The 21,217-nt window shown below is 37.1% G+C and overlaps 1 protein-coding gene across 6 annotated transcripts in view; it reads left to right on the top strand.

Annotated features, from left to right (window-relative positions):
* FGD4 (FYVE, RhoGEF and PH domain containing 4) overlaps positions 1 to 21,217 on the top strand; it is a 183,323-nt gene that overhangs the window by 148,194 nt on the left and 13,912 nt on the right. For all 6 annotated transcript variants that reach the window (XM_019736660.2, XM_074325842.1, XM_019736677.2 and 3 more), the window contains 6 exons: positions 8,916 to 9,005; positions 10,768 to 10,913; positions 11,368 to 11,524; positions 13,863 to 14,001; positions 16,237 to 16,295; positions 16,625 to 16,771. In XM_019736660.2, coding sequence (XP_019592219.2) covers positions 8,916 to 9,005; positions 10,768 to 10,913; positions 11,368 to 11,524; positions 13,863 to 14,001; positions 16,237 to 16,295; positions 16,625 to 16,771 — 738 coding nt within the window. The remainder of the gene's footprint in view (positions 1 to 8,915; positions 9,006 to 10,767; positions 10,914 to 11,367; positions 11,525 to 13,862; positions 14,002 to 16,236; positions 16,296 to 16,624; positions 16,772 to 21,217) is intronic.

Here is a 21,217-nt window from a genome sequence, read left to right as displayed (position 1 = left end):
ATACTAGTTGGTCTCAGGGGCACTTAATTAAAGTGTAGCAGTACTTTAGATTATACATCTGTGGGTTTTAGAAAAATGAATCAGATAATAGGAAAAACAGATGGAGCAAGGTATATAATCAGCAACTACAGAGTCCAGGTGTGAGAGGATGCGGTCCTGGCTGCCGCAGAGGATTTTAGAATGAGAAAGAGAGATTGCTGAGGACTTGTGACTAGATGTACGGGATGAATCCTGTTCAAGTCCTAGTTTGGATGAAGTGGCAGATGGTATACCGTTTATTGAACTGCAAGGAAATAGAAGGAGCAACATATTTGAGGGGCAAAAAAGTTGAATTAGATTTAGACATACTGAATTTGTGGGACTTCTAGGAAATCCAGGTGAAGGTGTCTAAACCAAAAACGGAATATTCTGGAGACATTATGGTTTATTGGTTAAGGATGAAGCTTTTAGATTAAAGAGAGGAGTTCGAAGTCCAGCTCCGTCACTTACCTGGTAGGTGACTTTGGATATGGCATCTTAAAGTCATTCTCCAGGCCTTGTTTTCCTAACATGTTAATGAAATAGTTGAGGTGGAAGACAGGAAGAAAAGTAATTGTGCTTGGAATGAGGGGAGGGAGTCGAGTTGTGGATTAGGTTAGTTTTGTACTATGTTTGTGGCACCCGCAAGTTACCCATTTGGAGATATTAATTAAGCAAGTGGAAATATGGATCTGGAGCTCAGGAAAGGAGATAAGAATGTAAGAGGATGTACATAAGGGCATGATTAATAATGCCGAAATAAAATGTGTAGGAACCGAAAGAAGGTTAAGGACTGAGCCCTAAAACACAAACATAATCAAAAGGGGAACATAATGAATTGTCTGCGAGAAAAAAGAAGAAGAGAGAGCAGTGTTGTGAGAAGCAGTAGGCTTGAGAGGGTGGAGGACATGGGAGTATAAGTGACCTTATGAAGATGGTCATCATTTAGAATAAGGAACTAGAGGTAAACCTGGAGACCTAGGCCTTTACTGGGACGTTATGGCTAACTAGCTCAGTGAACCTGGGTAATTGAATTAAATGATGTGAATTTATATTGCACATATACTATTTCAAGGCACTGCAGTGAGTACAAACTGGAGACAGTTGAGAAGGAGGAGTAAGATAAATAAATGATTATTGCTTCACAGGGTAGGGGGGAAAGGAGAACTCAAAGATAAAGCTAAGATTCTGGAACATGACTGAAAGGAGCATGTTGTGAGCACAAATGGAGAAGTCAGGTGGAGAGTCGGGAACTCAGTGAGTGAGGTACAAAGAGACCACAGTGTAACACAGATGTGAGTAGGAGGCTCGTTGCTGGATGTGTCAATTTGGGAAGTGTCTGTAGAGGTCAGGGAGCTTGAGGACAGTGGAGAAGGTTAGCTCTTTTGATAACTTGTGACTGTGACTTTGAGGGCCCAGATCAAAGGTAATGAGACCAATCAGAAGTCTCTCCAGCATTGCTGAGTGGCCTGGAACTCACAAAAGAAAAGAACCAAACCTGGAATGGAAGTGAGCTACTAGGACCAACAAGTCAGCAGTGCCAAGAGGACAGGAGGATAACGGAATCAGGGATGGGGTTTAACAGAATGTTGCTATGAACCAGAAGATTTGGGAAAGTCAGGTGCATGGAGTTCACATTGGTTTAGTGTGGGTGTGAGAGATATGGAAAGGTCAGATCGTGAAAACATAGCAGTTGTTGTATGTGGCTTACAAAAACAAAAACAAAACAAAAAGAAAACAATACATCGTAACCTAGCAGTCAGGAAGACAGGCTCAAGAGCCAGATTCTCTAGGTTTGAATCCCCGCTCAGGCACTTATCAGCTGTGTGACTGTGAGCAGGCCACTTAAATCTCTCTGTACCCAGTTTCTGCATCTGCAAAATAGAGATAATACCCACCTCATAGCATTGTTACAAGGCACAGATCATTTAATAGTTGTAAAGATCTTAGAACGGTATCTTGAAACATAGTATTAGCTGTATGTTTGTTAAATAAACATAAAATAAAATGATGTTTCATTTGTAAGTCAAGATGAATAGACCTATGACCTGAGATATGTCCCTTATTGGATCCAAAATTTAACACATCCTACCTCTTGAATATCTCAGTCAGTACCTTCTATCATTTCTGTTTTAAACTGAGGTGTACTCCTTTGTGGGACACACAGAGGTAAGTTTGCATGCCTCTTCTTTTTTAACTTAGGTTTCCTATATTTTTGTTTATTTCTCTTGCGTGAAAAAAATAGGCTATTACCACATAAGGCACTCATATATATGTACAAGGTTTTAACTCCAGGCAATTATCGTTGGAAATATTTATAAATGACCTAATTTCTTTGATGTTCTACCTAGACTTGGGACAGGTTAATTCAGTTATTATTGCATTTATTAAGTTCTTCTTGGTGTCTGCTCTTTAATTTCTGCAAAACCCAAAGGACCGTTTAGTCCAATGGATAGTAAATTGAGTATAAGAGCAAAGTTCTCTCTTTTCTACCACTTACTTCCTGTCTGATCTTGTGCAAGTAACCAAATTGTCCTCCTCAGTGCAAGCTCTGTTTCTTCCTCCCCAACTTGTCTCAAAAGGATGTAATTAAAACCTTCAGGTTAAGAGCTCTCACTCACCTATTTTCCTGTTTTGAACTGAGAAAATAGTGTAGAGGACATAAGATAGTAAAAATATTGGTGCTGGGTTAAAAAATAGGCTTAGACTTTGCACCCAAAGCTTCTTGAAAGATCATGCTACAATAAACTGTCTATGCTTCTGAGGCGTAAACTCCGTTATGAAGTACTGCAAAAGGAATAATGTCTCTGGGTTGTATATTTTCTTTTTCTTGTAATGTGAACCTGGTATTAAATTTCTTGCTGATTGCAAATCTACCCTGAGACCACATGACCTTATTTATGGCATTTTTACATGATCTTGATCAAACACAGAATCTGTGTTTTATTCCTTTACTTTCTCATTTTCTTGTTCCCCAAATCCAGAGGAAGTTCACTTAGTTACAAGGCTATAACAGAGCAAGAACTTTGTTTTCCAGACCTGGATTTTGATTCTGGCTTGGTCACTTACTAGTTGTATGACTTTGGGCAGGTTACCCAGCCTCACTAGGACACAGCTTCCTCACCTATGAAATGAAAAGATAATGCTACCTGCTTTGTGGGGGTAATATAAGGATTATGTTAGATAATTCATGTGAAGCATGTAAAATAGTGCCTAGCACACAGTAAGGACTCAGTAAATAGTGGGGTTTGTCACTGTCTTTTACCTGTGATAGTTTCACTTGAGTTCTCTGCTCCTTAGTATAGTGAGGAATAGTACCAAAATGCAGGTGTCTGACACAGGTTAGAAATTTTAAGGAGCTTTTGAGATGGTAGGCCAATTATGTATGTGACATTCACATATCACCGTAATCTAATTTTAAATTATCACTTGGAGCCATATTGGAGACTTTGATGTCTAGAAATACATTTAAAATGACATATCAAAATTTTGATGCATCTCGTGACTTGTGATACAAAATCGAGTGTTTATTCCCTAAGTTGACTTACCGTGTTAAGAAAGAATGGATTTCAGGGAGCATAGAGACGTGTGTGCCCACACAAAGCCACATCGTCTTTCTCCATGGGAGAATATAATTAACTGACAGCAGATTTAAAGGGTAGAAACTCCCCAGGAACAAGGAACATTCTTTCTGGTCCTATAAACCCCCGATAATTTATATACATATTGTTTTTAATGTAATTTCTCAAATACATGGAAAAGGCTATAAGAAGTTTTAGTAATTTTGATTCAGTGCTTTTATAAAAAAAAGAACAAAACTATTCCTGCTTAAAACAAAATCACATGAGAACATGTTTTGAAGAGTTATAAAGCGTAATTGAAGCTATAGAGCATAATACCGATGTCTGATTCCTTTTAAAATAATTGAAGATTTTGCCCTTAAAGCATCCTTCAGGAAACAGTAAATGTTCATTAGGATTTGTGAAATTCTTTCCAAAATATCTGCTCCCCCACTTGGTGGTTTTGAGGCATGTGGCAGGGCGTATGGCACTAAGATTTTAAAGAATGACTCACTGGCTCCACAGAAGCCCTTTCTGCCAATGTTATTAATGAACTCTGCGAACTGCAGTGGAGGTTCTTTGTCCCAGTTCGGGCCATATGGAAGAGTCATGTCAAAAGGTCTGAAAAGAGCTGTACAAGATGGTGACATCTGCAAATAAGGAGGCAGAACTGACACTGAGCACATTCGTGAGCCAGCAGGTACAGTGACGATTAACTAGGCTGAACCTAACTAACCCCGGTGAGAACAGAACAGATCTCTGCAAAAAGTTGTTGGAGGTATGAAGGTACACGGTGATAGCCTAGGAAGTGCATTCATTAAGCAAAGAGAAGTTACAGAAGCAGAGAATATCATCTATTATCATAAGAAGAGTGTTTCTTAACTTTTTCAGTTCTGGTACTTTAGGTGTACTCTAATGTATTATTGTTTAAGGCAATAATACTCTGAGAATCAGCTTTCCATATACAGTATGTATTTGCAAGTAAAAAAAAATACCTTTATCTTATAGAGGGATATCAAAAGATGCTTTTTTAATAGTATATTTATCATTATTTTGAAAAGTCAAGCCTGTGTATTAACTTCCAAGAGAAGCCAATAGGTTTTTCTTATTAAATCAATATTGTGTAACCGTTACAGTTTTCCAAAGAATCACAAGAATAAATGATTTCTTAGTAAAGTGCTAAGCACAAAGTAGGGGTTATGTGTTTTCGAAGTGGCAAATAGTAAGAAATCATATAACTTTACCTATTTAGCTTTCTATTTAAAAAATATCAGGCTGAAGCCCCAATGCATCCACAATTTTAAAACTACTTTGTTATTTAAAAATGTCTGATAAAGTAATAAGAGCCCTGTGCATGCAGAAGGATCATGTATTTCTCCCTTAATGTACTCATAGATGAGTTTCAGTAAAGTAAGTCTTTAGTAACTAAACTAATTTTTTTTAAAGTTGGAAACCATCATATTATTGCATCAAATATAACTGAATTTTTCTATATCTGAGAATTATTGCTAAAAAGGCAGAAAAGTCTGCTTTAAGTAAAATTTTTGTTGAAAAAATAATATATAAATTAAAATGCATAGTAAGAAACACATTCTGTTTTTTCAATGGCTAGTTGGTATTTTGTTAATCTGTTCACTCGCAGGCATTTAATAGTCTTGGTTTTTTGTTGCTAAGAAGGATTCCAGTGAGAGCCAACTATTTACTAAATAGTTACTTAAAATCACATACCACCGGTTAGAATCTGATTCAGTTACCTTCTAACTGTGTGACCTCAGACAAGTTTCCTTGTCTCTTTGAGCCTTGGGATTTTTGTTTTGTTGTGTATATGTGCTGCCTGTAGAATAAGAATAATGGTACTTATTTTATAGAGGTGTTGTTAGGATAAGTCATTTATGTAAAATACTTACACCAGTGTTTGGCACATAACAAGCAGTCAGTAAGTAAAGTGTTAGTTGTTCTTATGATGATGTTGTGATTAACCTAAATCAGGGCTCCATGTGTCAGTGATTTCCTGACCTCAACCACAAAATCCCTAGTAACTTTTCACAAACCTGTATGTGAGTGATTAAACTGTGTCAGCAAGCTTACTTTTGCTTATCTTTATGTTGGCTTTGGCAAGGTCAGAGACCTAACATTAGAAGACCATCTGTGTGAAAGGAACATTGCTTTTGCTCATAACGGCTGGCATCCCCTTGGATTTTACAAATATGACCAGGATACCCACAATTTGCCTCGTTCAGCTAAAGTATTATCTGCAGTCAGCAAAATATCGTTTCTCATAAGCTCCCTGTCTAAGATCCTGTAGGTTGTGGAAGGCCTCAGGGGTGACTTCATTGTGTAGCAATAATAGACCATGTGACCTGGTAGTTAAAGAATTCTCTGACTCATACAAGATGTATTATCATGGCACACATGCTGCTGGATTGTTTTCTTTAAAGCCTTTTGTCAGAACTAGAATCAGAACATCGTATGTAAAAGAATAAAGCCAAAAAGATACATCACTACTATTAGAATAAAACTGGGAGCTTGAATAGAACACACTGCTTGGTAGTAATAACAACAGGCAAGTATCTCAGATGCATTTTGATAAGTGAAAGAAGCAAGACTCAAAAAAGCACAAACAGTCGGATTCTATTTACACGACATTCGGGAACAGGACAGAACAGGACCTGGTGCTGGGAGAGGAGTGTGGTGGACTCCAAAGAGACCTAAGAAAAGTTTCGATGGAAATGGTCTATATCTTGATTGTGGTGGAAGTGGTCGTGGTGGGGACATGATTATAAGCATTTATCAAAACTCCTAAAACCATATACCAAAAAGGTGAATTTTACTATTGTTTGTAATAAATCTGGCATTGAAAACCAAAACAACCACCAATGGCTTGTAGTTGATGCAGGTCAATATTTCCTGTGAGGATGTAGAATAAAATAGTATTTTATCTTCCTCTGAAATGTTGAAAGATTTCTCATGTATTTACTGTGTATTTGTGTTCACTTATTACAGGTTGAAAGTTACTTTAAGTTCATTAAATAATTTACTTTCTCCTCTGTAAGTAGTAATTGTTTAAAAATTGCTTGAAAGTGTTTCAATTTCATGGAATACACTGCATCTGTTTCATAGTATTTGTTTTCTATATTAATCAGGAGGCTACGAATACGTGGCATCGGTAATACTCAACCTGGCGTACACAATAAGGGGTTTTATTGGCTTTATCTCTGATTATAGGAATTTGCTGACTGCATAGCTCAGTATTTGAATACTACTGAAACAGTATTATATAACTCTACCTAAAGACTTCATATAAGTGAGGATGTAAGAAGCAACTTGGTAATTTTCCACATTAGAATGGATATTACATATAAAGCATAAAGTAGATATCATACTCATACGTATATGCTGAACACAGTGAAGCAGTCGTACAGCTTCTAGCATTTTATACACAGTTTAAAATGTAGCATTTACACAAATTAAATACTGGTTTAAAGTAGGTTTGGTCTGCTTTGGTACTGGAGTTTTTACTAAACTCTTGTTACACTTCATACTCTCCTAGAGTGAAAATGGTATTTCAGCAAAGTACCTAGGTAAGAATTTCTAAATAAAAAAGATGTTTAGGTATAAAATATAAAATGCATTCTAATAGGACCAAGCCCAACAGTGTTGCATAAAGAAGGCTTCATGGATAAGGAATGGAAATCCAGCGGGTCATCAAAAGGAAAATAAGTCTTAAACACGTAGAGAGATACAGCAAAAGCATATGCCAGGCAGAGAATAGAAGAAAGGTTTGAGGATGGCCAGGGACGTGTTTGGATAAAGGTGGATAGTTTAGTGTGTTTGGAGTGAAGGGTGCCTGTAAAGATAGACTGAGAAAGTCAGAGGAAGTGATGAGGTTTGAACAGCCCTGAAATGAATGGTGTATGCAATCTAGATTTTATCCTGTCAGTGAGAGGAGGATGATTGATGGCTTTCCTTTCTATGAAAAATAGGATTATCTGGGAAAGCAGAGCTTTAGAAATATCCCACGTATAGAATGAGAGCATTAAGGAACTGTTGATGGTAGAAGCAAAACAGGGTGGCTGTTATGAGAACTTAAAGGACCGACGCTAAAGATATAATATCATGAGTAGGAGTTGGTAGCTGACTGGATTTTGTGGTAGAGAACTAAATTGAAAGGAATTCAAGATGCCAAAGACAGCTAGAAAGAGATAAAACCATTTCCAGGTTGGTAAAGTTCGGGGATGGTGGTAGGATAGAGGTTTCCCACAAAAGATGAGTTTGGTCTTACACAGACACCATGTCAAAGTGGTAATAAATGTCCAACAATAGTTACATATGCGAGACTGTTATTCATTCAGCAATATTTTATTGAGTGCCAATGTTTTATTGAAGCATTGTAGTAGACACAGGAGATGGAGCAGTCACAAGGAAAAATGTTCCCATCCTCATGGAACTAGCAAGGTTCTGCAAATATATTTAAGGGTTAAGTAAATATAAACTGAATAATAAAGTGTGGATTTAATTAAAAATAATATGGGTAGTAGGAGGTAGGTGGAAGCATAGGTGAAACAAGATTAACAATGAATTGATAATTGTTGGATCTCAGTGATGGACACGTGGGGGTTCATTTTACTCTTTTCCCTAGTTTTATATACCAGGGGTGCCAAAAAATGTATACAAGTGGACACTTTGGTCAATATTGCTCAAGCAGTAGCTCGTCCAAATCAGAAGTGTCTCGATGCTGATGGTAACCACTTTGAGCCTCTCTTATAATTGTAGACGTCAAACGTGACTTGTATTCATCTTTTTTTGTTGGTATATACTGAGTATTACAATTTTAGTATTTTTCTCCTTTCTTAAAATGTGTATACATTTTTTTGACACACTCTGTATGATTGAAATTTTCCACGATGAAAATTTTTTTGCAACAGCATAAAGTTCTGTGCATAGAGCTAATAATTAGAGAAGATGTCTGAGAGAGTGAAGAAATCGTATCTGAAGAGTAGCCCTAGAGAGGTAGGGAAAAAATGAAGAAAGTATAGTGTCTGAGAACTGAAAAAGATAAAAAAATGTTTCAAGGAAAAGATGGATAATAGTGATAACTGCCACAGAGATCAAAGAAGAAGTGATAATTTAAAGAAGTTGTCACAGGTTATATCTAGCAAATCGCTCATTTCTAATGTTCATTTCTGTCTGGATGTTCCTTAATGGCTGAAAAGAATTGTGTACCTGAGAAGCTTGAGAAAACTGTTTTTATCAAACCATTTGGTAAGGTGTTTATTACTTAAGAAATACTGCCCAAGCTTTATTTCCTAATATGTGAATATCTATTCCATTTTTTAGGAGACAGATGAGCAAAAACTTCACAAAATAGCCAATGAACTTTTGCTTACAGAAAGAGCTTACGTCAACCGACTTGACCTCTTAGATCAGGTAATATTTTGTTTTTTATAATTATTTTTTTGGCCCTGTATATTAACTTAGTAATTAAAGTGTTTTAGAAACTACAAGAAGGTCCTGACTTTGGCCAGTGAAAGGAAATTTTTAACATTTTCAGCTTTGTCAGTGAATTTACTAGGGTATAAAGGTTTTTATACGTTGTAAAGAAAGACTGAAGTACTCTCTGTACAAGTCACAAGTGCCTTTATCTGTGTCTTTCAACCCTAACCACTAGTCTGTTCCTTAACCACTTATTGTGATTCTGGGTACCATGTTACTATTAAATCTGAATAAGAGATTGGTGATTCTAATGCTGACATGAATGTCACTGATTCTGTTCAGCTCCTTTGCTGGTCAGTCCTATGTGAGTGATCCGAGTTGCTACAGTCACAGGGCTAGAACGGATTGTGAGAGTTCACTTGTTCAGCCTTATATGAAACATTTAATACAGTGTCTGGTGTAAAGTTGCACAAAAAGTGTTTGTCAAATATGTGAATCTACTTTATCATTTTGTACTTTCATCATAGTGGAGCCTTGCGTATCATTTCAAATGTACATTTGCAAAGCAAGTTTTGAAATCTGTCATAAGAATCAGTGTTGAAAACAAAGGCCTCTTAATCCTGTCTTAGTGACAAAAAACCAAACTCGTTGGTAAGTTGTCTGCTAATACAGACTACTCTTCTTAGAAGAGGAAGTTGCCCATCAACTTATTTTGAGTTTGCACATTTGAAACAACTTTTCTCCTCATGGTGATCACAAAACTCAGACTTTTAGGTATTCCCATAATGGAGATGTATCTTTTCCTTTTATCGAATTGTTTTCTTTTTTCAGCCATATTAGCTTGTTTAACTATTGTAGCTAACCTTTTAGAATTTTAGAGTCTTAATTTCTACAATATCTTATCCATTGGAGTCTCTAAGGACATAATTTTGTGTTCTTCTTGCCTCCCAAGAAAAGGCAGTGGAGGTGGATTTAGAAAATTAACAACCATCTGGACATTATGAAGGAACAGACCTCCTTCTGCCTCCATTTAACAGAATGGCAAGAGGTATAGTAGTAGCCCGAGTGGAGCATAGCTAAGACTGCACATTTTAAAAATTATCTTTAAGACACCTGTTATTATGTGCAGGAGAATAGCTTTTTATCCTCCTATCAGTGTTTTAAGTTATGCATTATAATTTTTTACTAAAAGGCAAGAAAACATCTTGAGAACAAAATATTATTTTTTTTTATCCACTGACCAGATATATATTAGGCACCTACCCATTCTGCTGTGGGGACTAAATCATGATGTCCTTCCTCCCTAAGGAGTGTACAGTTTTAATAGGGAAAATGAGATTTATGCCAAAAAAATGATAATGAAGGCAGTATGTAACAAGTGCCAAAGAAGTCATTCAAAACAAAAGCAGTAGCAGACAATACCACAATTATTATGTGTAAAGTTTTTTATATCTCTTTACCAATGGATAGAAAGGGTAAATCCTGTTAACCTCAACTGGAAATTCTATGGTATAGAAAAGGTTAACATCCACAGAAAGAGGCATAGCCTAGGTTCAATTCAGTTTCCTAATTCTAATTCATGGTTTTTCTCAATCAAAGCATATACTCATTCCCACATTTCAAAAATGACTGATTTCTTGAACCAGGACCTTTTCTATTCATTCAACAGTTATTAAGAACCCAATATGTGCCTAACACAGTTCTGAGTGGTTAACCAATAAATTCGAAGTAATGTTTGTTTTATTGTCTTACTCAGGTATTTTATTGCAAACTATTGGAAGAAGCAAATCGAGGCTCATTTCCAGCAGAGATGGTGAATAAAATCTTTTCTAATATTTCATCAATAAATGTCTTCCATAGTAAATTCCTATTGCCAGAACTGGAGAAACGGATGCAAGAATGGTAAGAGGAGCAGATAGCAAATGATAATGTCTTACGGCAGTCATACTCAATGCTGATATTCAACTTTTAAATTGAAATACTAATGCTGCACAGAGCTATAGCCAATCATTTGTGCTAAATTTTTATGTTAAAGACCACTAATAAAAGTTGTGATACATTTTCAGCTTTAGCTGTAAAGGATTTCATCTCTGCTCTCCAAACTATCCTTTGACTAGTGGAGATAAGATACTAGGGGTAACGTGGAGCTTTGAGAATTCCATAGCATTTCTCTTTCCTATGTCATTCCTGAACTTCCTTTCATTCTCTACCTTCCTTCATTCTCTACAAATCTCACAGCAAAATGGATGTGGTAAAGCACAGGGTGTGTGTAGAGAAATGATTACTTCATTTGAAGTCCTGTGAATCCACTCTTGCTATAAGAAATCTTAATGACTTGTTTCTGTATTTTATACAGGGAAACTACCCCTAGAATTGGTGACATCCTTCAGAAGTTGGCGCCATTTCTTAAGATGTACGGAGAATATGTGAAGGGATTTGATAACGCAATGGAATTGGTTAAAAACATGACAGAACGTATTCCCCAGTTCAAGTCAGTAGTTGAAGAAATTCAGGTAATAGGACTCTTTTGTTTGGGGCTATAAATTAAATTTTCTGTACAAACCATGTAGTCTAGGAGATCTAAAATTTAGATTGAGAAATCTGAGACACCTAACCAAATTCCATTCTACTCTGAATTTTGCAAAAATCATGTCTTCAAAGTTAAAATACTATTGAGCATATGCCATGTACTGAGCAGTAAATTCTCCATTTGCTTTTGAGACCAGGAGAGTCTGGTTTTATCAGGGTCCACATAAATTTACAAACTGAATTCCCATTCAGTTCTATGTCTCTTGCTTTCTTTCAGAGGTTGAGATGTTGGAATGAATATAATTGAATATAAAGAATGATTGTCTATAAACCCTGACATTTTGGAAACGTAATTATTCAGGGACTTTTTGTCACTTTGTGTATGCGTCCTGATTTTTTTTTAACTTCACCACACCTGGGTAATACATTTTAATAATACCATAGGAATCGCTGTTTCATTCTCTAGTCAGAATTGTTAATAACTACCCCTTGTTAAAGTTTAGAGATTGAAAAGGAATTCTTTAGATCACATAAGATTCTTGGGGTGGGATACTATTGCTCCTTGACTGCTGCCTTTTGTGTTTCCTCATTCTTTATATTTGCCTGTGGATAATATATACAGGGTGCTTAGCATGGAGCTTGTTGGATATTTCACTACATGATTCTGGCGACAGTGGTCATTACTGTTTTATCAAATCTTAAAATTCTGTCTCTGCAATGTCTGTCTTCTTCACATTATGAGGAAATGAGTGGGTTGTGAAAGGAGTGGTGGATTGAGAATCAACTGACCTAGGTTAGAAGCCTAGTCTTCTGCTTATAGGTACTTGACCTTGGAAAACTCTCCTAACTTCTCCGAGCCACAGTTTCTTCATGTACAAATTTTGGGGTCAGTAATACACACATACAGTATATCATATCGGTATATACATACATACATGCCTACACACATAATAGGTTTGTTAGAGAAATCAAATGAGATAGCTAAACTTACAACATTTATAGAATTTTACAGTTTATTAAGGAAAGCCATTAGCCCTTGGCTTCCATGCTAATTTTGGGCCCTTTTTACTTTTCCTGATCTACAATAATAATTTCCAAACTAGTTTTCCCACATCTTCCTAAAGCCATATTGTGGCAGGTTGAGTTTACTAGATCTCAGCTCTAATATCAGTCCCCTGCAGGAAAACCTCCATTAGATGAAGCAAGTGTAAAGCCAGTTTGACATTATTACCCCACATGACCATTTCTTTGTCATCCCCTTTTTCCCTATATACACATTATTTGCAAACAAAACTCAGTTGTTCCCTTTTGCTGAACATGTTTCATGCCCCCACTGTCTTGGACCTGTTCTCCAAGGTCCCTCTTTCTGCACTTGCCCCCTGGTCTTCCTCACTTCTCTTCCCCCCACAGCCTGCCCTCGTCCAAATTCACGTTAAATGCTCCCTTCTCTGTGACGCCTTTCGTTTCTTGTTTGCTTTAAATGGAAGTATCATGTCTTAATACAACATTTATAGCCTGCAGTGCCTTGATCATGGTATGAGTTCAATAAATATTTTAATGAGATTCACGCTTTGTTTCATATGAAAAGAACACATCTTATTTTTAAGTAATCGTTTCCCTCTCTTATGTTAACAGTTTATTGAAAGTGAGTGCTGTTGTCTCAATTTTGCCTTAAGAAAAGTAGCTCTATTTACAGAGTTTGGTTTCTAACGGAAAAGAATTCCATGACCTAAGGAACAATTAAAATTTTCTGACAGATAATAAAATGCTCAGATCTTGTCATTCTTCTTTGTAGTCTTTTTTAAGTTAAAAGGAAATGACGTTTATGATAGCCTTATTGTGAAATAGTTTCTGCTGAATCCAAAGTAATTTAATACAGTTGTGCTTAGTGAAGCTCATTGAAAAGATGGGTTTTTATTTTTTTAATCTCTGGAGTGTGATTTAATAATGTGCCTCACAAACCCTTGCAGTGTCTAATTTAAGTGGCTGACAGCAATCTGGAATTTTCTTGCTTAATATTCTTCTTGATTTTCCTTTCTGTTCTTACACTAGATTGGTCGTCGTCAACCTTTAGTGAAAGAATCTGGGGTATTATTAAATGCATATTCCTGGGCCCTAGGCTCAGAGATTGTGGTTTCATAGATTGGGATGGGGCTCAAAATTTCCACTTTTAATAGCATCCCCGATATACCTAATGTAGGTGATGCACAGAACACACTTTTAGGGAAATATTGCCCTTGATGAAAGTTCCGTATTTCAGTGTGTTTTTAGACTGGCTAACCTAATTTTTAAATCTTTCTTTACAAACCTTTCTCATTACAGAAACAAAAGGTCTGTGGGAGCTTGACTTTGCAGCATCACATGCTAGAACCTGTCCAGCGGATTCCCCGATATGAGTTGCTTCTTAAGGACTACCTAAGGAAACTGCCCCCTGATTCTCCAGACTGGAACGATGCTAAAAGTAAATGCTTTCCCCTGCCTCTTTTCCATTGTGGGATAATTCAGCGGCCACGCAGTCTTGTGGTTCCAACGCAAGATAGGTCTCATAGCCACTTTAGTAAAATATTGGTGTCAGAAAATAACCTCACTGGAAATTGTTATCAGGCCCTCAACCAGGCAACCATTTTTGAGCCCAAATCACAGGTTTAGAGCAATGCAAATCACATTTCTCATGCTGGTTTCATGTTAATCATTAACTCTAAAATATAAAACTATGGTCTTAGAGACATCTAGAATAGTAATACACAATTACCTTGTCACAGAAAGAATACAACCATTCAGAATTACTAGGGCTGCTGGGTAATTAGATAGGTTGATGCAGACCAAGAAAGTTAAGATGGCAGTTACTGTGTAAAAATAACCTAAGCAAAGGTTAGCTCTACCTGCTCAGAAGAGAAAATGGTGCTATTTAGTGTCGGTTAACATCTTTCCTTAGAAAACTTGACTCCTATTCTGCTGGTTGTCTTTTATTTATTTATTTTTTCATTAGATTAGAATGAAAGGCTTTTCTAAGGCTCAAGAGTTTCAATAATAATTTCACTTTCTTGGGTACTTTAAAAAAAATCAATTAGCCGTTAAGGGAAGAATGAAAGTTAAGAAGTAGAAATGGGATAGATTTCAACAAGTACCAACAATACTGGTGTACAATCTTAAGGCATTGCTGCTTGCTGCTTTCCCTGATAATGTCTTGTCTTCTATTGTAAGTGAACCTTGATTAGAGACGAGGAGCACAAAACACAATCTTTGATCTTGGAGCTTGGGTCTTTCTCTGAACACAGGCTCTGATTTGAGTCTCCCACCATTCACGTGAATCAGTGACCACAGGAACTTCTCCCCTTTCTCCTTCTCCAGTTGAAAACTTTCCTTGCTCGCCTTCTTCCACTTTCTACTCTTTTGTCCTGAGTGCTTGGTCTTAGTGGCAGAGCTCGTGGTGGGATTGGAGGTGGAAATCACCACTGCTACTCAAACAGGTCTCCTGAGCAGTGGCCCCAGCCTCTTGTTTTGTCTCCCTTTACCGTGGATCCTATATGGAATGCACAGAATTGCCCATATCAGGATAGTTCTCCAAAATATCAATACAAATTCAGTTTGTCCCACACTCATCTTTGCCTTCCTCTAAGTTGCCAATGTCAAAAATGAAATGGTAACAATATGGTAGCGTATTTTATTGCTCTTTTCAGTTTCCCATTGCTACTTACACTAAACTTCTAAAGAAATAAAAGAAGCTCTTTAAGAGACCTGAAAGTAAAGGAGAAAACCACAAAAGTTCATTTCGTTCAGCAGTGGAACAAAGAAGACAGAAAATTTTGTCCAGAGGCGATAAGGTGGTTGTGATAACAGAATTAACCAGACAAGTAATTACAAGATAGTAAAGAAAGGAAGAGAGCAGCACGTGATTTAGGATTGAGAGCAATCCCTGGGGTTGAACGCGCAGGAGGCCTCAGCTTCCCCAGCTTTTCACCAGCAGTCCCAGAGTTCCTACCTTGCATGTTCCAAAGAGTTCCCATTTCCCATCTCTTGCTACCACCTGTCCCCACCACAAAACCCTCTATCCACATTGGTGTCAGAAGATTCTCTTTCACCTGACCTAGGCTAGGACTGCGAGTGTGTTTTCCCAAAGAAAGTGGGTTATGCTTGGTAGTTAATTTGCTCATAAAATGAATAAAATAATACTGTTGAAATGTTATAGAAATTTGAGTTGGAGGACTTAGGTTCAAATGTGGCTCTTTAATATCATAGTTGTGTGACCTTAGCCAAGTCACATCACTCCATTTCTTTCATCTGCCAAATGGGACTAATAGAATTTCCATTCAAGGTTGTATAAGAGTTCATTGACATAATATATATGAAAGCACCTGGCAAAGTGCCTGGTATGAAGCTGGTGTACATGGTGTCTGTTGATTTGGGATTACATGTATGGATTACATGTACCTATGAGCCTAATCATTGTATATGATTTATGAGAAAATATCCTTTAAGTTCCAAGTGATCTGCTTATAAATGAACTTTTGAAAGGACCCAGTTTGTAAATGGAAATTGCCCCTGCTTTTATTTTGTATCTTTGGTCTCAGGTTTCTTCTTTTCCTTCTTCTTTTTTCCAGATTTCTTCTTATTATCAGGTATAGTGTGTGTCAGTTATCTAGTAGCATAGTATGGACAACATATATTTATTTTATTTTCTTTTGTCCCCATTTAGAATCACTTGAAATTATATCTACAGCAGCAAGCCATTCTAATAGTGCAATAAGAAAAATGGTAAGTGGTTTTTCAGAGGAGACAGGAGTCTTCTATAGTTAGATAATTGTCAACAATGTAGACTAATATTATTTACAGATTTCAATCAAAATGAATTGGTACAGATGAACAAAAAAGATTGTTTACAAAATAGTTAGTGTTACCTATAATAATATTTTCTTCCAGGTTTTAATTTCCTCATAACTGATACATTTTATACCTAAATTTATGTTTAGTTCCAGTTACTTCTGAACTATTTGTGTTCTCCCTGAGGTTGTTATATTATTAAAGCTACTAAGGTGAAACCTCCTTATATTTGACCTTGCTGTTTTTTGTTTTTCTTTTCTTAGGATAACCTAAAGAAACTCTTAGAGATTTATGAAATGTTAGGAGAAGAAGAAGACATTGTAAATCCTTCAAATGAACTAATAAAAGAAGGACAGATCCTCAAACTAGCTGCTCGGAACACATCAGCACAAGAACGCTACCTTTTCTTAGTGAGTATTGTAGTGTGGGTAAATCACGTAAGAATAATTCTTAAACATTGTTACATACATCTTGGGCAAGTAGGGTGCTTGCTTGCTCACCAAAGCAATTATAGCTAAGCTGGCACAGTCACCACTGTCAGGATTCCACATAAGGAAATGTCCTCAGTACCTGAAACTTGTTCTTTCAAGGACACAAATCTTGTTTGGAAGTATTTTCTTTAATTTTCCTCGGTAATTATCCTATGTAATTTACTTCAGTAACACATACTGAAGACAGTTTAACCTTTCCATAATGATCATAGCTATCAGTGTGTTTGTGGGGTATGATATGCTTTCTGGAATTCTCTTTTTCTTGTTTCAGATTTTCTCTTTCCTTTCATTGTTGTAGGCTAAAGCGTACCATTTCCTGGATATTTTGTTGGCATACTATTTCCTGACAACAGTTCTCTTCCTAATCCTCTCTAAGCACTGCTTTTAATCTTTCTAGTGTAAAGAAATATATAAGCAAGTTTGGAAAACTTGTGCCTGAAATATCTTATGAAAAGTACATGAATTTAGGGTGGCCGGTTAGCTCATTTGGTTAGAGCATGATGCTCGTAACACCAAGGTTGCCGGTTTGATCCCCGCATGGGCCAGTGTGAGCTGCACCCTCCACAACTAGATTGAAACAACTACTTGACTTGAAGCTGATGGGTCCTGGAAAAACACACTCAAAAATAAACTTAAAAGTTAAAAAAACAAAACAAAATGCATGAGTTTGCTACATAGTCCTTTTCACTGCAGTCAGTGCCTGCCCTGTCCCTTCCTTCACTTCCTGGAAATGACAATTAGTCTGGGGCTTATCTCAAATGTAAGAGCTCTTCTTCGGGTAGCCAGGCTATTTATTTTTAGTCACTGGTAATTCCATCTCCTTTTTATATCTAATGATATGATGATGATTATAGTAATAGCTAACATTGAGTAACAATAAGCTAACATTGAGTAATAGCTCAGTAAATGTAAGCTATTATTATGATTGTTATAGGCAAAGAAACAGAGACATTGGTAAGGAGGTTGCCCAGTGACTGGCACACATTTCAGTCTCAGGATGTTACTCACATCTGACATTTCTGCTGCAAAGCAATCATCTCACCACCGTAATATGAGTTGTCATTGGGGGAATTCGAGGTGTCTGTTGTCTGGAAGGAAAATTTATAAGATCAAATTGTCACGCAGAGGGTTATTCTCATTTTTAAAAAAAGAACATATGGTCACCATTTGACCCAGCAGTTCTACTCCAAGTTTGTATAACTCGAGAAAAGTGAAAACATGTGGCTACACAAAACTTGTACATGAATGTTCATAAGAAAATTATTCATAATAACCAGAAAGTGGAAACAACTTAAATGTTCATCAACTGATCAATGGGTAAGGAAAATGTGGTATATTCGTGCAATGTACTATTATATGGCAATAAAAAGGACTAAAATACTGATACATGATACATGGATGAACTGAAAACACTGTGTCAAGCTGTTCGCAAAAGGCCACACACATATGATTCCATTTATATGAAATGTCCAGAATAGGCAAATGTATAAAGATGGATGTAAGGAGTGATTGCCTAGGGCTGGTGGAGAGGAGGAAATGGGCGCAGGGTTGAAAAACCCTGAATGAAAAACCATGAATCAAACATTTTTAAAGGGTAAATTTTATGGTATATCAATTATATCTCAGTAACATTTAAAAATGTATAGATATTATCCAAATTAACTATAAAAATCTACATTTGAGCTCAACAGAAGTACTTCACCTTTCCGAGGTTATGAAGTGAACGAAATATAAATCAGGGACACTCGATGTCCTGTCATAGTTCAGAGGTCTACTTATTTTGAAATGTAGGTTTTGTTTTTCAGGTGTGGTGAAGCTACCATATAGGAGACAATTGCCATTGCAAAGATAGTTATACTCACAGATTCCCAAAAGAGGGGACATGCCAAACCATGGGGGGGGGGGGGGGAGCGCTACATGATAAAGCACCAGAGTCATGAGGCAGAGGGAAAGCTTGAGTAGAGCCTTATTGTAGTATTGTAGTTTCTGAAAAAGGAAAAGGCAGGGCAGGAGAAATAGGTTTAGGATTACCTCATGTAAATAACTATCAGACTCTGGGAATTAGGGTCTATTGTCTGGGACCTGGCCCTAGGGTGATTAGGGCAGAGGAATGCTGACTCAGAGCGAGAGCCTGATGAAAGAGGAGCCTGGGGGGTGTGGGCTCTGGATTGGTTGGTTTCCATATGAAAGGTGTGTTTGCAGGTTTCATTTGCTGTCTCTAGGAATCGAGAGGGACAGTTCCTCCAGTGTCAGCAAGGCCATGAAGCATCAAAAATGCAGATTAAACAGACGTGCTTAATACACTATTCTGGGCAAAATGCCTGGGAATCAGTGTCTTCCCTTTGTCTTTACCCTGCCTTTAGGTGCTTAGTCTTTTCCCCTCTTCCACATTAGTGTTACAGTTTCTATAGTTTTAACTCTCTCTAACCAGTTGCCTTAGTTTAATTTTCACATTTGAGAATTCTGGAAATAGTTTTAGGTTGAATACCTTGACGTAGAGCCAAATTAAGCAGCTTTTTGGAGGACAGATGGCAAAGAGCCTTGGGGGAAATACAGTAATAGTAACTTTGAGGCAAGGACCCATCTTGTTCCCGTTATTATAAGCTATCAAACATATCGTGCCATTGCCTCCTGGGAGAATGGAGTCATACAGCAAGAATTGTAGGAAAGCCACATTCATCATTTGAAGACCATCTTAGAAGCATTCCCTGCAGTGTTCATGCTTTAATCCTCCCCCTCTAGTACTATACTTGTCACAGAGTCTCTTCTCTCACCAGCACATTATTCCCATAGAGCCTCTTGGGGTGTTTTTTTTATATGTAGAAACTTCAGAGGTCCCATTTTTATTCTCTTTTCTCTCTAGAAAGAAAAAGAGGGCTACTTTTCTATTTCCTACTCTGGGATGTTACATTTGTCTGGAAAGTCTAATTATATTTAGAATCTGATTTTGGCTTTTTCTAAAACAAACTTGAATGAAACAGTCACTGGTGAGACATGAAATTGAATTATTGCCATCAAATAAATATATTTTAAGAGACTTGAAAGAAATAGTTAAATAACACTGGAGATCAAGGAGGGGGACCCTTCCAGTACTTTTTAATACAGTTGAGACTTGCTTCTAGCTTTTGACACAGCTTAGCATTTCTAGACTTGCCTTTCCAGCCAGAGATTGCCTGTCAATAACTACTTCTGCACAGTGGGCATGTGATAAAAAGGAACGTCCTGCACTGAAAGGAAAAGTTGATCTACTTGGTGCTATAGTTGCTGTAACTTCCTTTTTCAGTGCCAGTGGAAATCCAGAGAGAAGGTGGCGGTGGCTTTACCTCAGGAGCAAGGTCACAGAGGGAACAGGCCTAGCTAGCTACCTAATTCCTTTACACATATGGTCTCTTCTACTTTGTAAGCAATATTTTATATTCTTTAAGAGGTCTCACCTTCGAGCAAGGTCACAGAGGGAACAGGCCTAGCTAGCTACCTAATTCCTTTACACATATGGTCTCTTCTACTTTGTAAGCAATATTTTATATTCTTTAAGAGGTCTCACCTGCACCTCTTGGAAGAAGAAAAAGGGTACTTACTGATTAGCATTGAATTGTGATCTGAGTTATAAAAGGCTAACATATAGTTAGTGACAATTTGGAATGTGAAGTCCCACTTAGGACGACAATAGTAGGGGGAATGTAATACTGAAAGCATGAAAGGGAAAGAGAAACATACCATTCCTTATAAGATGGTCTGGCATCTTATCTGACCTCCATAACTCCACAAAGCAAATGCATAAGAACTTCCACTTTCGTGGACTTGTGTTTCTATAAAATAACAAAACTTTGCTGAACTTTATAAAGTGAACTTAAGTACAAGTATCGGACAACTTGGAAATTTTATGCCATAACATTACATTTGTCACTCAGTTTGCAGAAAATGTGGTGGTTGTTGCTATCTTGAAAGTGTGAGTCCTGTCCATTTTGATGGTGGCTCTGCAGGTCCTGCTGTACCCGTCACGGCCTTCACCAAATGGCCTCCTGAGAAGGCCTTGATAGAAGAAAGAAATGGTAACATGAGCAAGTAACAGATTAGCTGTTGCCTTAATCAGGCTGGGACGGTGATGAGAACCTCTCAGATTATTTTCAATGAGGCTCTGATCGCCATAGTTAGACTACAGAGGACAGTTAGGAATAAGGCATAGGTCATTAGTGTTCTCTTCCAGAAGTGTAGATGCAAAATGTGGTACTGAGATATATCTGATAAAAATGTATTTTGTGTCCCTTAATTATCCAGTTGTGGAAATGAAATTTAATGACACTGGTTACAGGAAGTTGCAAAATATATGAGGAACAACTGGTGAGAAATTGGCTTTCTGAATGA

The sequence above is a fragment of the Rhinolophus sinicus genome, linkage group LG02 (assembly GCF_036562045.2).
Source record: "Rhinolophus sinicus isolate RSC01 linkage group LG02, ASM3656204v1, whole genome shotgun sequence".
In the NCBI taxonomy this organism is placed as follows: domain Eukaryota; kingdom Metazoa; phylum Chordata; class Mammalia; order Chiroptera; family Rhinolophidae; genus Rhinolophus; species Rhinolophus sinicus.
Note: the sequence above shows the minus strand (reverse complement) of the source record. Positions and strands in the feature narration are given on the sequence as shown.